The 19004-nt window shown below is 42.7% G+C and overlaps 1 protein-coding gene across 4 annotated transcripts in view; it reads left to right on the top strand.

Moving 5' to 3' along the window:
- GRID2 (glutamate ionotropic receptor delta type subunit 2) overlaps positions 1–18742 on the top strand; it is a 657599-nt gene extending 638857 nt beyond the window's left edge. The window contains exons 14-16 of one of the 4 annotated variants that reach the window (XM_033160569.1): positions 8037–8277; positions 9968–10022; positions 18642–18729. In XM_033160569.1, coding sequence (XP_033016460.1) covers positions 8037–8277; positions 9968–10022; positions 18642–18643 — 298 coding nt within the window. In that variant the 3' untranslated portion in view covers positions 18644–18729. The other 3 variants (XM_033160568.1, XM_033160571.1, XM_033160570.1) reach the window with 3 other exon arrangements.
- Positions 18743–19004: the final 262 nt, after the last annotated feature.

The following is a 19004-nucleotide window of genomic DNA, read 5'->3' as shown; positions in this document are numbered from 1 at the left end:
TGCGTCCTGAGTTCGAGTGTCTTCAAAGCGCATTTACAGATAGGTAGCCGTGTTGGTCTGCCATAGTCAAAACAAAATAAAAAATAAAAAATTCCTTCCAGTAGCACCTTAGAGACCAACTAAGTTTGTTCTTGGTATAAGCTTTCATGTGCATGCACACTTCTTCAGATACTGGTAAAGGCTGTTCTCCCATTGGAGCGCTCACAGGCCAATGTTTCCCAGTTGTCAGTGTCTATACTACATTTTTTTAGATTTGCCTTGAGACAGTCTTTAAACCTCTTTTGTTGACCACCAGCATTACCCTTTCCATTTTTAAGTTCGGAATAGAGTAGTTGCTTTGGAAGACGATAATCTGGCATCCTCACAACATGACCAGTCCAACAAAGTTGATGTTGAAGAATCATTGCTTCAACGCTGGTGATCTTTGCTTCTTCCAGTACACTGATATTAGTGTGCCTGTCTTCCCAAGTGATGTGTAAAAAATTTCAGAGACCCGTTGATGGAATCTTTCGAGGAGTTGGAGTGGTCCATGTTTCACAAGCATGTTAGATTGGTAGTACAATAGCTTTGTAAACAAGCATTTTGGTTTCCCTGCGAATGTCCCGGTCCTCAAACACTCTGAACTTCAATCGGGAGAAAGCCACACTCACAGAGCTCAGGCGATGCTGGATTTCGACATCAGTGTTGGCCCTTGTGGAAAGATAACTGCCCTGGTAGGAGAAGTGATCAACATTTTCCAACGTTACACCATTGAGTTGGATTTGTGGCACTGCAGAGGGGTTATTTTGTACTTGTTAGTGCAGCACTTTGGTTTTTTGGATGTTGAGTGATAGGTCAAGCTTTTCATAAGCTTCTGCAAAGATATTTAGGATGGTTTGGAGGTCATCCTCTGAGCGTGCGCACACTATGTTGTCATAAGCATACTGAAACTCTATGATGGAAGTTACGGTAACCTTACTCTTTGCTTTCAGCCTGCTCAGATTGAAGAGCTTTCCATCTGTTCGATATATGATTTCTACTCCGGTGGGGAGTTTACCTTCAACATAGTGTAGGAACATGACAATGAAAACAATGAATAGAGTTGGGGCAATAACACAACCCTGTTTAACACCTGATCCCACTGTGAATGGTTCACTTTGAGAGCCATTGTTATCTGTGATTGTTGCTGTCATATTATCATGGAGGAGTCGAATGATGTTTACAAATTTATCTGGCCAGGCAGTCCTTAAAGAATCCTATACCCAAGTTGTTCAGGCTTTTACATAAGAGCCTTGAACTTACTCAACAGCATATGTTACAGCCAGGGCAGATGGCACATTTAGCAAAGGTGTAGTGTTACATGCTGTTAGCCATCCGCCCCCATCCACAGCCTAGCCACTGCATTTGGCTCTAGCCAAGGCTTCCAGAGCAGCCCCATGGGCAGCCCGACAAAAAGTGCATTGTAGTAATCCAGTCTCAGTGTTACCAATGCATGGATTACAATGGCCAGGTTATCTCAATCCAGATGTGGCTATAGCTGGTGTACCAGACGAAGCTGGTAAAAGGCATTCCAAGCCATGAGGTCACTTCAGCCTCTAGTAGCAAATATGTATCCTGAATTGCCCCAGCTCCTTTATATAAAGTGCAACCCTATCCAGAATAGGCAAGTGCCCTACCTTACAGGCAGTTCTATATACATTAGAAGGGCATACAGACATTTGCCACGACTCTTGAGAAGTTGGGTAATGAATTGGGGTGGGTGGAGAATTGTATAAATAAAAACTACCAAAACAATTTCACTGGAAAAAAAATGATATGGTTGTCACCAGCACTCTAATTGCTTAGAAACATCGTTTCTCATATTCTGTCTGTACGGATGTCACTCTGATAACCGAATGACTTATGATAATTTATTGGGAACTGCTATAGCCTTGTAGTGTAAGGAAGAATTATTATTCCAGCATTACACCCAGATGATTGAGAGCCATTAGAAGCACACAGTGCAAAAGAAGGGATTTTTTTTAAATACAAAAATAAAAATATCCTATGGCTTCATATTTTAAGTTTTCAAAGAGAGCTTCTAAAGCACTCATCTTGGACTAAAATGTGAACCTTTAAGGTTCAAATGTTTGGGGAGTGAAACATGACCCTATATGACTTTCCCAGTGCAATGTATGGCGTTCAGCCCAGGTAGCTTTAAATAACAAGCAATAACTATATTAATCACCAAGAACTGAAAATCAAGTCCTGATTGATTTCATTTGGGAACCAAGTTCAACTAACATTAGTTCCAACCCACTGTAAACAACATGCTTACAGGTATAATGGTCATGTAAACCTATATTCAGTTCTACGTAAAACCCAGTACTGTAACTACCTAATGTCAATTGTCATTAGGGGCAGAAATTGCATGAATGCAATGCTCACGGCCAAATTACTAACACAACCATTTCCTCCCCCCCCCCCCCAGTGTTGCAGCAACTAGTTCATGCTTTGTTAATGGGAAGCCCTCTCCATGTGGAGTCAAATTATTCCCATGTTGTTTTACAGAAGCTTGACTTCTCGCACTTCCTCTCATCATTGGTTTTCAATGAGGAAAAGCGAGCAGCTGAAATAATGTCTTTCAGCTAACATGACCTGGTACAAGGAACTGGCACGCCACCTCAAGCCATCTGTGAAAAGAGCTTGTGGTCCCTCTATGAATGTGGCATTAAGCCTCTCTGAATCTCAGTAATGTATGACCTGGATTACTAGAAAAAGAAATGCTAGTGTATATTCACAGAGATGTTTGCCGGAATAGCACTTTGCATTCCTAATAATGCCACTTCTTGTCTGAATACCAGCAACCGCTAACTAGCACACTGTGCCCAAATAAATGCACATGCCTTAGCTATGGTATAAACTTGTGCAAGGCAAGCTTGCTGTGCTGGCATTGTTATAGTGCAACTGTTTTCCGTCCTAACCTCTTGGGACTCAGCTATACAGCTGTAAATAAAACAATTTAAATGTATTGTAAAGTGCAATATACAATGTGACACTAGATGGAGACAGTGAGCTATGCCAAATTCCATGTATTTTTTCAAAAACCTTTTTGAAAAAGCATTTTCACAGCGTTTTTTATATGTGTATAGATTCCACCTTGGAACCCAACCTGATTCTGGTCCAAAGGGAGTCACACATAGCTTTCCTTCCCCATTCCCTCTAATTTTTGGATCAGACCAACTGGAGCCTAACCCTTGCTAAGGCCTGACAGTTTTGCCACTATTATATCCATTTCCCAGGGCCAAAAGTAATAAACCATACCAGCCAGCCAGCAACCATGTATTTAATGTAGGGGATCTCTCCTTAGAATAGATTTGTATGTAGTCTGGGGAATTGGAAAAACACTGCAGACCTGCATGCCCATATGCCCATCGCACGCATAACATTTTATACAAACGAATCACAGTGTATATACATTAGGCTGAGTACATCCAGCCCATGCAAACTGCCCACCACAAAAAATTGATGAACTGAAAACATCATAATTGTGCATTTGTGCATGCACTTAGGCCAGGCATAGGCAACCTTCGGCTCTCCAGATGTTTTGGCCTACAACTCCCATGATCCCTAGCTAACAGGACCAGTGGTCAGGGATGATGGGAATTGTAGTCCAAAACATCTGGAGAGCCGAAGGTTGCCTATGCCTGACTTAGGCCTTAGGTTATGTGAAGGAATTTGTGTGGGCTTGATGTTCCTGTTTGTTGTATCCCCCTGGCACACACATGCTAGAATTCAGCACGATGTGACTCTTATAGAGATCCTGTTGGAGTAAATAACATACAGGGGTGTGCCTCTGCTCAGTGGCTTTCTGTGATGACAGTTCATATCCTCCTTTATCATTACCTGTGCTGACTGGGGCTGATAGGAGTTAGGGTCTAAGTACATTGGGAGGACCACAGGTTCCCCACCTCTGTTCTATGGTACAGGAGAATTATAATGGGTATCTGCTCAGAAGGAAATCTCACTGTGTTCAATCAGTGGCGGAGCTTCATGCTCTGGCACTGGGGGGGGGGAGCAGGCGGGCCGGGGCTGGCGCATGTCCCGGGGGTGTGGAACGCTGCCTGTGGGGGCATGGTGCCAAACGCGGGTGGGAAAGCAGTTGTGATGGCACCCCGGGATCGCGCTGCAGGGGACAGTGCGCTCCCGCCGCACTCCTCTTCCTCCGCCAGTGTGTTCAATAGAACTTACTCCTGGGAAAGTGTGCATAGTATTGCAGCTTTAGGATGCAATCCACATCCCAAAACCCCTTGGTGGGGCAGAAGCAGTAGAAGGGGACAGGACAACTTTGCACAGCCCCTGCACCAGCTCCAGGTGAGTGCAGCACTCAGATCCAAAGCCACTAGGTTAAGGCAGCAAGAGCAGCTCAGGATCCAGCAAATCTCTGGCTCAGAAAACCCCATTTGGGGGCTTTCTGCTAGCAAGGATACCTCCAAGCTTCTCACCCACCAGACATTTGGCAGACAGAAGGTGGAGATTGGTGATGGGTGGTGGGAGGCCTTTCAATCTGCACACACACACACACACACCCATAGCCAGGAAATAGGGAGGGGGTTTGATTGCTCTTCCAGACTCTCTCCAAGTCTTTCATCTCAGGAGTAAGTATTTTGTATCCCACACCCTATTCTTTATGTCAAGAATGTTCATGATGTCTTGGCTGAACAGATCCCGTTGCAATGGGGATGACTTGAGTACCACTTCCCCATCTCTGTGACTGCATCTTAACTGTGGCAGTTCAGAGCACTGATCCATCCCTAAAACATCCATGTCCCATTATTTGATGTATGCTGTTGATGTCCCCAGCTTTTGGGCTGATTCGACAACTCTCCATTCCCCCACGGTGTACTGCTGCACCTCTGCCCTGCTCCTTGTTCCTTTGGTTTCCTTATCCCTGGACTAAAGCTTGGAAAGTCTGAACAGCTAGTTGTTCTTTTTTACTGGGGCAGGGAGGAGGGTTTACAGTTCCAAAGTCTGAGGGAACCTGGTGTACTTGATAGCTCAGAAAAAACAAGTGTTAGCATGTTCAAGTGATGATGCACAGGTCTGCTGCTTAGCTGAGAAACATGTACTTACTCTTCAAGAGTGCTGGAGCAGTGAACATTGTTTTCATGTAGAGGCTGCCATCTTGTGGGACATTTGAACATTGCAAAAAAAGTATGTTCTAAATTAAGGTTGACATTGCCTTAGGTCTCTCTTTAAAACACTGCTCTCAGTGACTAATATTATCCTCCAAAGCATCCTCCATTATTCTCTCAAACAAACCCCACTGAAAATTAGTAGAGTTTGTACAGCAGAAAGGTCTGGTGGTAGATTTCTCTTAAGCTCACAAACCTCAGCACAAATTAGCTCCTCTTATTAAATGACTGAAATAAATTGCCAGAACATCCACTGATTTTGTGAAGGGCAAATCAGATATTACTTTTGGTATCACAGAACAGATAGACAGACTAGTTACCTTTATTCTACTGTAATTTCCCTTGATACATCATTTCCCCAAATGAAGGTTATAATCGCCTCTTTCCATATCTACAACTCCTCTGCTTAGTTATGAAATCTTTATCTCTGAATTGTGCATTTTTTTTATATATCTGGAAAGAGATCTTTCCCATCCATTAACATCCATTAGTGGGCATACAATTAGACATAATTCTGTTTCAAAGAGCAACTTAATGTTCAAGTATCATACACATAAAAGTCTCTCCTACAGAAAAGATGTCTTGTGTCATCAGGAATTATACAGGCAAATGGAACAGCTTTTTAGTAATGAGAGTGGAGCAATTATTCTGTAACTGAATGTATAAAAAGAGAAAGTAGCAATGCATTGGTCTAAGACAAAATGCATATATTCAAGGCCAAAAAGAAGAGATTTTCATGCCACCATTAATATGATAGAGAGCATGTGATTTTTTTCTAATAAGACAATTTGGAAAAATAAAGATTACACGTGAAAAAATTCTTAGTTGGTTGTTCTTTAGAACATGGGAGCAAGTGGCTAGAACAGAGACTGTATATTGACATAATTCAGCTAAATTTAAAGTGCATTTAAGCCCAATTGATTTCAATGGGAGAAATTTAAGCAGATGCTTAAAATCAATAAAAGTGCTTTTTAAAGCATGGCCTAGTTTGAGCACATTGAGACTGCAATTGACTGTATTCCAGGTGCTTCGCAGGGGCTGGGAAAATGGGAGTCAGGGCAGGGAAAGGCTTTCTTCCCATAAACTCCTGATGGCACTGGAGTGAGCAAGCCTCCATCCCCATTAGCCATTACAGGACGCCTGACAATTTATAAGACTAGCTCAGTTGAACGGGTGGTCAAGGGTCAATTCAACCTGGAAGCAAAACTCAAGGCAGCTGTCCACTATGCACTCTTGCCTAGTCCAGCTAAGGATGCTCTCTGAAAGTGTTGAAACAGCGTTCTTCCATATCAAACCGTTTGTGCTTTGGGGGCTGCCTACAGCACACTTCACGCTCGCATTTCCTGCTGCATCATTAAAGTGACTTAAAACCTGATCCTAAACACATTTTCTTGTAGCCAGCTCAGAGTTGCTTATGCTTAAGTGTCAACAACTTTGATGGGGTGTGTGCATATTATAGTACAGTGGACTGTGGTCGTCATATGGAAGTCATTTCCATGGATTCAGACGGAGCTTACATCTCATAATATATTCAGGACTGGATTATGCAAGCACACAACTGCTTTCTACATGGCAGTTGCACGTTTTTAGCATCAGCCTGGCCATCTGAAACTGGCTGTGATGGCTATATTCTACCTCCACTGTCAGATGTATTATGTGTTTGTGTCTTTTGATGAACTGAGTGGACGACAATGAGTCATGCGGGTGGGGAGAGATAGCGTGTGTGCAGATCCAGCAGTGCTTGGTTTGTTTTTGATTGTTAGTTTGTTAATGGTGTGTGTGTGTGTGTGTGTGTGTGTGTGTGGATTATGAGTGCTGTCATGTTTTGTAAGTTTTATCAGATGACTTTTCTTGTGGTTGTGCTGTATAGCCTTTTTAAAAAGTTGTTTTGTTAATAGTGTTTTACAGGAGGTGGTTGTTTTACTGAGGATTTGTTAATTATCTTATGTGGTTTATGTTGCAATCGTAGTGTTCTGTTTTCTTGCTTACTGTTTTTAAGCCACTTTGTGACCCGTGTGAGTGAAAAGAAGCACAGAAATATAATGAATGAAAATGAATGAAATGAATACCTCTTGCTGGGAACCACAGGAGGTGGCATGGAGTGCTGCTGTGCTCATGTCTGACTTGCAGGCTTCCAGTGGACTGTGCACTAGATGGACCATTGTTGTGACCCAGCAGGCTTGTCTTACATTCTAGACAGATGTCATGGGACAGCCATAGATGCAGCCCTCTGATACAGTGGTACCTCTGGTTACGTACTTAATTCGTTCCAGAGGTCCGTTCTTAACCTGAAACTGTTCTTAACCTGAAGCACCACTTTAGCTAATGGGGCCTCCCGCTGCGCCGCCAGAGCACGATTTCTGTTCTTATCCTGAAGCAAAGTTCTTAACCTGAAGCGTAATTTCTGGGTTAGCGGAGTATGTAACCTGAAGTGTATGTAACCCGAGGTACCTCCGGTTGCGGACGGGATCTGTTCCAGAGCTCCGGTCGGATCCCGAGGTTTCCGCAACTGGAGGGGCCACTTCTGCGCATGCGCGCATGGTGGCAGACCACTTCTGCGCATGCGCACATGGCAAAACACTTCCAGGGGTGCCACTTTCACAACCCGAAGTCTATGTTACCCAAGGGTAACGTAAACCGAGGTGCTACTCTAATTTGTCAGCAGCACTTGTTAGTGAGACTGCTTCAAGTCATATGAGCTGGATATCAGAATGCATGCTTGGCAAGCCACTTCGGGGATATTTTTGCTTTCACACATATGAGATCTTTTGAGCAGCATAAGTTTCATCTTGGGAAAGTCTGGGTTTGGGCTGTACGGCCATGTAAGGAATACTTCATTATTGCCAATGAGATTTTGAATGACTCTTGTAATTTCTCCCCAAGGATTCTAGAACTTCAGCAGAATGGACACATGGACCTACTGAAGCATAAGTGGTGGCCAAAGAATGGCCAGTGTGACCTGTACTCCTCTGTGGACCCCAAATATAAAGGAGGAGCTTTGGACATAAAGAGCTTTGCAGGTGTATTTTGCATACTGGCTGCTGGGATTGTTCTCTCCTGTTTAATTGCAATGTTGGAAACATGGTGGAACAAAAGAAAAGGCTCGCGGGTTCCTTCAAAAGAGGTATGAGACCCTTCCATTTCATCATAGCACTAGAGGTGAGAAGGAAAATGTGTATTCTGAAATGTTTTACTATAGCCTTCTAGTAGTATATCCCTCTTAATCACCAACATGTGGGGGGATATTCCCTGCGGGCCAAAAGTTCCTCACTACTGATCTAAAAGAACTGGGTTTTTTTCATTTTTTGTAATGGGGGAAAGAGCCAAAGGCTACTTTGTGTGTGCTTGGATATGCCCAGTGGGGTTTGTTTTACTTCTACCCCTTTGAATAGCAGACCTCAATATCATACCTCAAATGGCTTCTGAAACCCCTTCAGTTTCAAAAGAAGTTTTCAGTTTGGAAGGAGAGGCTGCTATTGAGAAACACCAGCCCCAAGGCCACCTTGGCCATATGGTAGTTTCATTGTATCCAAGCCACTGGGTTTAAATTTAGTTCTTGTTACAAGCCCTTGGTGATTTTAATCATTGCAAGAAAAAAAATTCTCATTTGCTTTCATATTCTTAACACCGTCTAAGGGCCACTTCACAATTACATGTTCGGATGTACACCTGAACTGTTTTAAGTGTACACCTAAAAATGTAACATGCAAATGCAATGAACATGTGTTGGCAGACACATGTATCATCCAGGTACACTAATCAGTGAACTGTATTGGCTGCTGCTCCTTATTGAGAGCACCAGGTGTGGCAAACCCAAGTTTGTTTCTGCATAATGTGTGGAATGGCCCTAATAGGCATTCATTTGCTTTGCAAAGGTCCATCTGTGCATCTCACTCAAAAGAATGGTGTGCATCTATAAAACTCACCATCATCTAAGAATCAAATGTAAACTAGAGCTTGATTAACCGGTACTGAAATGTTTAGGTCTATTTCCTAGCCTGTTTGGGTGTAGTGTCTCTCCATTTTTTAATCATTCTTTTTAGGAAGGCTTGCCATTTATCAAGGCACATGTGTGTCTGTACTTTTAAGTAAGAGTACAGAAAAACTGAGAATGTAGCAGCACCAGCAAGGATAGGGTCTGATTAATCAGCCTACTACTTAGAAGGAACTTGAACATTATCCTTGTGACTTACTTCTGAATAAAAGGGGGAGGACCATTTAGGTATTTCAGATGTTGCAACATTTCAACTTGGGTGTGGTGGCAAGTAAACACTTGCTGTAAAGTGGTCCCTTGGTCCTTTATATCATGATTTGCTGGCTTGCAATTTGAGTCTTAAAAGAGTTCACATTATACAATGAAGTTTTATGTAAATTAGAACTTCACATGGAAATTTGTGCTGAATATCCCCTCTATCCAAGGTACAGGGTTCATTCAGTGCTGCAACAGTTATGAACCAATGATAACAATCATTTTATCATCCATTCAGTCCATTGGCTGAAGGACAATGAGAAGGGCAGCAGAACCCAAAATTGGAGGTCATATTGGGCTGCTGTCTTGTGCTCTAGAATGCAAGCTTCTTCTTTTTTTAAAAAAAAAATTGTACTGAAAATTTGCCTTATGGTTGTGAATATAACTTTCCAGCTGTGAACCAAAATAACCCACGCAGTCATGTCTGCTTGTGTCTGCAGACAGCCTTAAACAATAGCTCTGAGAGAAGTGTGACCTGTCCCCATTAATCTCAATGGGATGTAAACTCTGAAGCCTGGTGATAATTTAAATGTCTGCATTGTTGAATATTTCACTGTTGATCAAGGCACACGTGAAAGAAGAGGAGCAATCATTTTATGGAGCTATGCACAAACCATCCTGTGAGTGGTGTCTCATTTTGATGTCTTGAGAGGGTGGAGTGTGGGTCATGGGGTGGCGTTTGGGCAAATATCACCCCTAAGTCTTTCCCCTTGTTTTCATTCTGACATCAGCTGAGATAATGTATCATTCTGTAATGTCACAGACTCAGCAGTGACACGGAAGAAAATCACAAAATACCAAATTTGAATTAAATGAAGGACAGACCCTATCAAGTAAGGGAATTTAATGTTAGAAATTAGTATTCAGGCATCATACAAACCAAGGGGAGATAGCATGTTGCCCAATGTTCAGAGATGATGGGAGCTGTAATCCACAACATCTGGAGGCCACCATGTTGTCTACTCCTAGCATAAACAGTAATGTCTCTGAGCTCAATAGGACCTCTGGAGCTCATGGGTACCACTTCAGTTGAGCCATTCTTGGAATGTAATAGAATCAGAAGCCTAGTCAGGGAGTCCATGCCCTAGTACTGATTTAATGCCACAATTGTTGTTGACTGTGTACAAATGGTCTCTCAAAATTCTCCATCCTATTTATGGGCAGGGAAATTGGGGCGGGGGCTATTTCACTGTATTTTTCAGGAGGCAGAGAAGAACTTTTCCAAAAGTTTATTGGGTATGGGTCTCCCCATTAGTAAAACCAGTAGCACAGCTTATTTTCTTCTTTTTTGCTACCACTGCAAGCAACCATGGCACCAGCTGTCTTGCCAGTCCAGCCACCATTTTGCATCACCCACCATGCCCCTGACCTAGTGTCAATCCAGCACATTAGTACAGGGCACTGTGGGGAGAGCAGCAGACATTTAGAAACAAATTGGTTTTTTGCATTGCTTGCCCATAAATCAAATGAAATGAATATGCAATGTTGACCCACTTTCTAGCTTCCATCACAACATTCAAAACGGGTAGTTGTAGGGAGGAAGGGTGTTCTTAGCAACACTTGTGAAAATGCTGGTGGTCCAACATTGAAACTACAATGAAAAATGGAGGTGGAAATATTCTAATTTTATACAATTTGCTTAACTGGACCATTATCTGGACTGTTTTCCTCTTACCTGCTTCTGGTCTTAGCTCATGGCTGTTCTGCATTTTACCGGGCAGCCTTCTCCAACCTGATGCCCTTCAGATATTGTCAGACTGCAACTCCCATCTATTACTAGCCAGCATGGTTGATGGTCAGTGATAAAGGGAAGTGTAAGACAAAACATCTAGAGGGCATGAGACTGAGTAGGCTGTCACAGGAGTAACTTCCTTTAAGGCAGATCTCTTATCACTTATCAGACTTAGAGCCTATCTTACTTTGTTACCTCTATCACTATTGCTGCTAAGTCTCAAGACATCTCTGCCATCACAGAATGATACATGTTGAGACATCAGTAATGGCCAAAATAAAAAGTGGATTTCACCATGACTAGTGTAAGTATTGAGAGTGTCACTGTAAATTTATTTCTATGCTGAAAGATTAACAGCGTGGCAAAGGATGAAGGGGATCTTCAGTGCATATTTCCAGACGAAATACAATTTTGGAGTCAAAATCTGGTCAGTCTTGAGTTAATTCATCTATTGTTGGACCAACTAATTGTTTTAAATGTTGCAAGCTTTCAAACTTAGGCCCACATTTCTTGTACTAGTGCAGTGTGGTTCCCACTAAGACATGAATTGTACGGCTGCCATATTGTATGGCATGTTGTTTGTGTGAAGTGGCCCCATGTGATGCAGGCTAATTTTAAATATGTTGATGCAGCACACACAAAGAGAGTGGAAATGAAGGGTTGCACTGATGTGGTTAATACTGGCCTGACCCACATTTGATACTGCTACACACAAGCTGCATACCACATGGTACGGCACTCATATGATTTGTCATCGCCGGAAGACCAGCCACGTTGATAATGCATCAACCACATTCTTTTTCACATATGGAAATTCAGAACAAAATAGTACAAATATGTACTGCTATATATTCAGACTGACAGTTACATGATGATGAGATTTGATACCCTTAACATAAAGGTGGTGAATATACCTGTAGAGAATCACACATAAAGGTTCCAATGCATACTAGGAGTTTGATCTTCTCAAATTATCTCGCCAAAGGGGCAATCTCCTATGTACAGAGGATACATGTGCAGAGTTTCTGTTTGTGTAAGTTAATGAGGAAGCCTGCACATAGAGGAGCTCCATGCACACAACACTGTGCACATGAGGCTGTAAATTTGTAAATGAATTAGTATGTGCAGTTAGATTTCCCCTGGATAAATACCTGGAGGATCTGGTTTCTTTAAGTTTAACCACTTCAAAGATGTGGTAGGAAATGGGGAAACAATGCAGCTAGTGAAAAAATAGTAACTAGATAATAAGGCATGCCCCTGCCCCTGGTGCTCTTTAGCCCCTTTCATGTGCTACTCACCTGAAGAGGCAAAGTGTGTAGAAAGAGACTGTGGAGCTACACTTCTGGTTCTGATTGTACATGGCTTCTCCTCTGCCATCCACACTAATATTACCATGGATGTCTGAGGCAGGGAAACCTTCATGCACGCACACACACCTTTACAATCAGGGGTCCTGGATCCAGAGAACCCTACATGTCTTGAGGCAAAGGGATCCATGCATAATAATGGATGAACCAGAGCCCTGGCCCCCTATTACCTTTTTCCATCCTTTGCCCATTTGAGCAAGTAACACAGAAGGGGGCTTTGGGTTTTCACTGATCTCCTGTTCTGAAAAAGGTTATATTAGCAAAGCTGAATATTCATTTGGAAACTGCACACAGTACAGAGTCAATACATGTCCAGTGCATATTATTTATAATTACTTCATCTTTCTGTTTACTTTTCTACATGTTACTAGTCAGTGATTAGTGGAGTTAACACACAGGTGTTTATACTGAATTTTGCAGGGATTTTGCAGAAATTTTTGCTTTGAAAACAAAACAAGGAAAAATATGAGCAAGCCATCATATTTTAAAGTAACTTCAGTGGAGTCACTGCAGTCCTGCTTTTGGCCAAGTGAATAACAGAATCTGGCATATTGACTACCAGAAAATATTAAATAGGGTAACATGTTGTTTCTTCCAAAGTATTCAATTAAGCATATACATGTACTAAATAAACACTAAATAAATATTTAGTACTGCTGGTACTAAATAAGCATGTTCTGCTACTAAATGAACCAACTACTATAATTAGGCATCTAGCATTACTTACAAAAATATTAAATCAAAAATTAGTTTTAACATGAGTCACATTTTATTTCAAAATATAAGAGCTTTTCCATTTAAATTAGAGCTCAGGAACCTGTGGCCTTCCAGGTGTTGTTGGACTACTGTTCCCATCATGCCTGACCATTGGCCATGCTGGTTGGAGCTTATGGAAGCAGGAATCAAACAACCTCCAGAGGGCAACAGGTTTCCCACCCCTACTGAAAATTCAGCAAAAAAACACCAATAGGTGCTGCTTTGAGTTGTTGTTATTCAGACAACACAATTCAAATGAGCAGCAAACTAGAGCACAGCAGGCAAAGATCTTGCTAGTTTGTTCCAGTCAATATGTGAAATTCAGCATGGGATCTCAAGGGCTCACAATTTTTCCTTATTTCTTCATGACCATTCTACGCAAAGCACACAATACTTCCTGTCTCTGATATTCTTTTGTGCAGTTTTCCCCCTCCACAATTTCCCCATCATCTTTGTCTCCATTTCCCCGTTTTTTTCCTGTACTGTTTGCCTTGTGTCTCTTGCACTCAGCCTTCCACTCCACCCTACAGAACACGGCCTTGAGGAAAATTACGTGGACCACCAAATACGAAATTATTTTTTTTTTATAAGAATTTATTGACCTTTTTCTTATAACAACATATACCCACACCCACACCTACAATTAAACAAATACAAAACAAATACATTAATAAAACAAATACAAACAGTGTCAAGTTTTCTTGTTGCATCTTTTCTTTAAAAAGAAAATTTCTATTTCCATATCTTGACCATTGACTTCCCCTGCCCTTTCTCCTTCGAGTTCATATCCTTAATCTATTTTATAACCATTTCTCCTGAAATTCAAATTCAATTATATAATTACACACAATTATATATTCAACCTTTAACTAACAATGCATCATCGTAGTAATATCTCATCATAATTCTTCTTCCATTGAAATCTTCACCAATCATTTATATCATATCTATCTCTTCTATCCTTTAAACTGCTGCTAATAACATAGTAACTCAAAATATCTCCTTTCATATTCAAACAAAAAATAAAACAGAAAGATTGTTGACAGTATTCGCCCTCCGATTTCAAAATTCCATGGCAGGCTACTTCAAATTTTACTTAGTGTTTCACCCCACACCCCCTCTGTCCATTATTCTTCTCCTGGTGGCCTCAACACTGAATTTCCCTGTGGCTTCCCTCTCCAAGCGTCCACAGATCCAGGCACAGTCCAAAGCTCTCCTTGCCACGAGCTCCAGGATGTCCATCTCGTCGTCTCTCAGCTTCTCCGGTTCTTTGTAGCATTCCTTTTCTTCTTGTAAAAACCATAATTCTCTGTCCCTGGCCCCCGAGCTCACACCTCGGGGACTGGATATAACAAATCTTACCGTCGCCTTGGGACTGCCACCCCCAAAAGGCGAGTTTCTTCTCCGAAGTAGCTCACTCATTTCTCTCCATCTTCCCAGACATCCTCTCAGCTCTTTGGCAAGACTTTCTTCCAAAGTGTTAAAAGTTTTAAAAGCCTCCTCTGTGGGCAATTGGTTCTCTTTCAGACCCCCACACAAGACTTTGACTTTCCTGTACAGCAGTTCCACCTTCAAAGCAGTGAGCCTCTGTTCGTCCGTTAGTCCAGAGTTCAGTACCAGTTCAAGGACGAAGCCCAGCATACTGGTAGAGGGGGAGGAAGTGGGTATCAAATTTCTACTCCTGCCTCTCTGTTCATCGCCATTTTCCTAAACTGGAGCGCAGATACCGCAACTTTAAATGGAGATATTTTCCACTAATTTACTTCCCAAGAAAAAAGTTTGCCAGTCTCATGTATCAATTTTAAGCACATTATAGCAGTCCTGTAGCAGCAGTTGCTCAAATTGGTTAGCTTCTTTAACTCGAAGGGAAGAAGGCAGGCTGCCTTTCTCCTTCCCCCCGGATTGTTCCAAAAGCTCGATTTCTGGTCAAATTAGTTACTCACGACCACCGGGTTCCTTTGGCTCCATTCTTCAAAGGTAGAACTAAGACGCTCACCGCGGGCTTTGTCGCCGCATTTGCATCCCGGTTGGGGCATATCCCCGTAAGCCCGGCTCCGTTGTCCCTTCACCCCCACTCCCCCTTTACAGGGGGGGCAAGGGAAGGGTTCGGAGCCTCCGTGGGCGCAGCCGGGGAGCCCAGGGTGCGGGACGCTCTTCCCGCACCCCAACCGGAGCCCCGCTTTGCGGTTGCGGGGCTCCTAACCCCCGGGATGGATCGGGCGCCTCGCAGCCGAAGCAGCCCCGACCACCCGCTATGGCGTCGCCAGCCGGAAGTCTCAAATACGAAATTAAAATACAGTGTTTACACACATATTGGTGGTCATGCTGAAAGGCCCTAAGAGGAAGAACAGGGGCAAGCCTACTACTAGTGATACTTGGGATACTTCCAGGTATCAGCTTTCCCAGAGACCCATTATACGCAGGCAATAACTCACAGAAGAGATACCTCTTATCATGGTGGTTTGGATCTGCCACTGTTGGCTGTTTGACTGTTACTGCATATTTAAACCAGCAGCAATCAGCACAGTTAACATCTAGCTGTCATACATGTCAACATTCTAGTCACCTACAAAAGCACAACAGTCATTGAAGAAAGCCAAATGGTTCATACCGAACTCTGCTGTTCTGCTAGCAGAGCACACTTCCACTCTTGCAACAGAACTTTCCCCTGGAGTTCCCTGCACACCCTTAAAATCTGCTCCATGAGGCTGGAGGACCCTCTGGAGAATATTTTGAGGGCACTCAAGGAGAGGAAATGAAGGGAAACTCCATCATGGCTGTAGCCCGGGGGGGCAACTGCCCCCCTAGATCAAGTAAAACAATAGAAATACTGAACTGACCAATCCCATTGGTTCTGCCCCCTCTAACAAAGTCCTCCCCCCACTAACAAATATCCTGGCTAAACCTATGCACCCCATTGCATGAGTGGAACTTCCCTTGTGCAGCACTGGATGTGACCCAAAATATGGAAATGCTCTATAAAAAGTCACAGCAGCTTTATGATGATGAAATACAAAAAAAGAGAAAAAGAATTAGCAGTCTTGGTATTTTCAAAGTAGAGTCATATTCCATTTAACACATAGAAGGAAAGTCTGGTTGTATCAAAGCTCTTAGGCCAAGCTGCTGGTAACTCCATCAACTTTACTCAAATTCATTGTTTATTCTAAAACATATCTTCCACCAAACCAGCTTGCGAACTGGTTCTCATAAAGTCAAACAGGGTGGAAGGTGTGTTGCCAAAGCTATTTTCTACAAATCTACATTTGTCTGTGGATATGGCATATTAGAAGTTATGTGTGGGATTCAGCTAACCAGCCTCAACAGCAGAAGCCCCGCACAAGGAGTTCAGCTCATGCAATGGGGTTTTTCCCTGCTCTCCTTCCCCCCCACACACACATTCCTGTCCCCCTCAAAACTGACTCAAGGCATGGGGCGGGGAAACCTCCAGAATAGCTCACCAAAGTGGAGTGTCAGAAGATTGGGGATTGTTCCATCAGGATGATTGGCAGAGCACAACGTGAGATTCTGGTTTTCTACAGAAATAAATTTTGTTGCTGACATTTCCAAATTTTAATTTAATTTATAGATTTTTTTTTCTTGGTGAGGGAACAAGCTTGATTGCAAAGATAGCTATAATTCTGTTGAACATTTCTATTGTATCGAAGCTAAAAATTCCCAAGAGAATGAAAACAGTGATTTAGTACTTTAGAGTATCTAAGCACTGAAAAGATTACAATGCCCCAGCCATATGTAATTCAAAATAAAAACAATACTTTTAAGTTGTAAAATTAAATTTTATTTTTCAAAATGGCACCAAATTTGCATGTGCGCTGAAACATACATGCATGTATGTCATGTGCAACACATGACAGTGTCTAGTTTCCTCATGTTGTTTCTATCTGCATTAGGACGACACCTCCTGGTTGAGGTGGGATAAGTAATAAAAAGAGAACAGTAAAATGAGTAAAGAGTTTGGAGTGGAGTGTAAGGAAGTCTAACAAAGTTCTGGTTTCCCCCATGATGACTACTTCAACGCTCCAATGTTTTTTGGGGGAAAATATTTAACGTCAAATCATTTCAAAAAATAGTCTCTTTTGGAGTGGGGTGCCCCTATTTTGCTGTGCCCTAAGCATGCGGTTCAGGGACGCAAGTGGCATTGTGGGTTAAACCACAGAGCCTAGGGCTTGCTGATCAGAAGGGCAGTGGTTCGAATCAACACGAAGGGGTGAGCTGCTATTGCTCAGTCCCTGCTCCTGCCAACCTAGCAGTTTGAAAGCACCTCAAAGTGCAGGTAGATAAATAGGCACCGCTCCGGCAGGAAGGTAAACGGCATTTCCATGCACTGCTCTGGTTCACCAGAAGCGGCTTAGTCATGCTGGCCACATGACCCGGAAGCTGGACGCTGGCTCCCTCGGCCAATAAAGCGAGATGAGCACCGCAACCCCAGTCGTCTGCGACTGGACCTAATGGTCAGGGGTCCCTTTACCTTTAAGCATGCGGTTAGCCTGCCTATTGGGTAATCCAGCACCGCCAGTACCAATAACTTAATCTGAGCCAATCTGTTTTTGACCCTAAGCTTGGTTGCTGTTATTTTTGTGGATCAATAGCTATATACCCATCACAGTAATAGATGGGAAGCTAAGGGTGATTGGGTGGACATGGGCCTTGTGGTGTCAGATAGCAGCACTGCTTAGAACTCATGCCCTCTCACTTCCAATACTTTTCCAGAGCTGGCAAATTGTTGAAAGGAGCCAGAGGCAATTGCCTGAACTGTCATACTACAGCACTGCCCTGCCAACGCGAAACAAAACAGTACATCACACTGAAAGTGTAATGTGTGGTCTACAGCCAGCTGCTCTCACAATCTTCTCCAGTCATTCAACACTTCACTGTACTTCATCTTCATTACACAAAAGTCATTGTTATTCATGTAACATTGGTCTAAACCATGAGCATCCTACTTCCAAATCCTCATCTTCCAACAAGCATTTCTCTACAGCATCTGCAGCCAGATGTTCAAGAGGCTAAACTGTAAAGATGAACGCTTTGGAAAGGGAGAGTGCACTTGTATGCCATCCAAATCACACAACTCGCCCCGTAAGAAAGATTTACCACAGATTATTTGCATTCTGCCTTGGCGGTTGTAAACTAAGGCACCATTTTTGCCAGTATTCATGTGTTTTGTTTAAACTAGTTAGATGGTTCAGCAGAGGACTTGTTGAGCCTCTGTTATTTTTAACTGATGTGCAGCAAGCCTAGTTTTCTTTATTTGAATAGTTCTGATTATTATTCTGTGGAAAATCTTTCTGGGGGTTTTTTTGTCTAGAGAAAGGTGGCAATGAGTGATTTGTTGTTGTTGTTGTTTTCCTCTTTTTGCCTTCCAGGATGACAAGGAAATTGATCTGGAGCATCTCCATAGACGTGTGAACAGCCTCTGCACAGATGACGAGAGCCCCCATAAACAGTTTTCCACCTCATCTATAGACTTGACTCCCCTGGACATTGATACTTTGCCCACGCGTCAAGCGCTAGAGCAGATCAGTGACTTCAGGAACACTCATATCACTACCACAACCTTCATACCAGAACAGATCCAGACTCTTAGTCGTACGCTTTCAGCTAAAGCTGCTTCTGGATTCTCTTTTGGCAGTGTGCCTGAACACCGAACTGGCCCTTTCAGGCACAGGGCTCCAAATGGGGGCTTTTTCAGAAGTCCCATCAAAACGATGTCCTCAATTCCCTATCAA

Source organism: Lacerta agilis, chromosome 9, assembly GCF_009819535.1.
Source record: "Lacerta agilis isolate rLacAgi1 chromosome 9, rLacAgi1.pri, whole genome shotgun sequence".
Taxonomy (NCBI): Eukaryota; Metazoa; Chordata; class Lepidosauria; order Squamata; family Lacertidae; genus Lacerta; species Lacerta agilis.
This window is presented reverse-complemented; position numbering and strand designations above follow the sequence as displayed.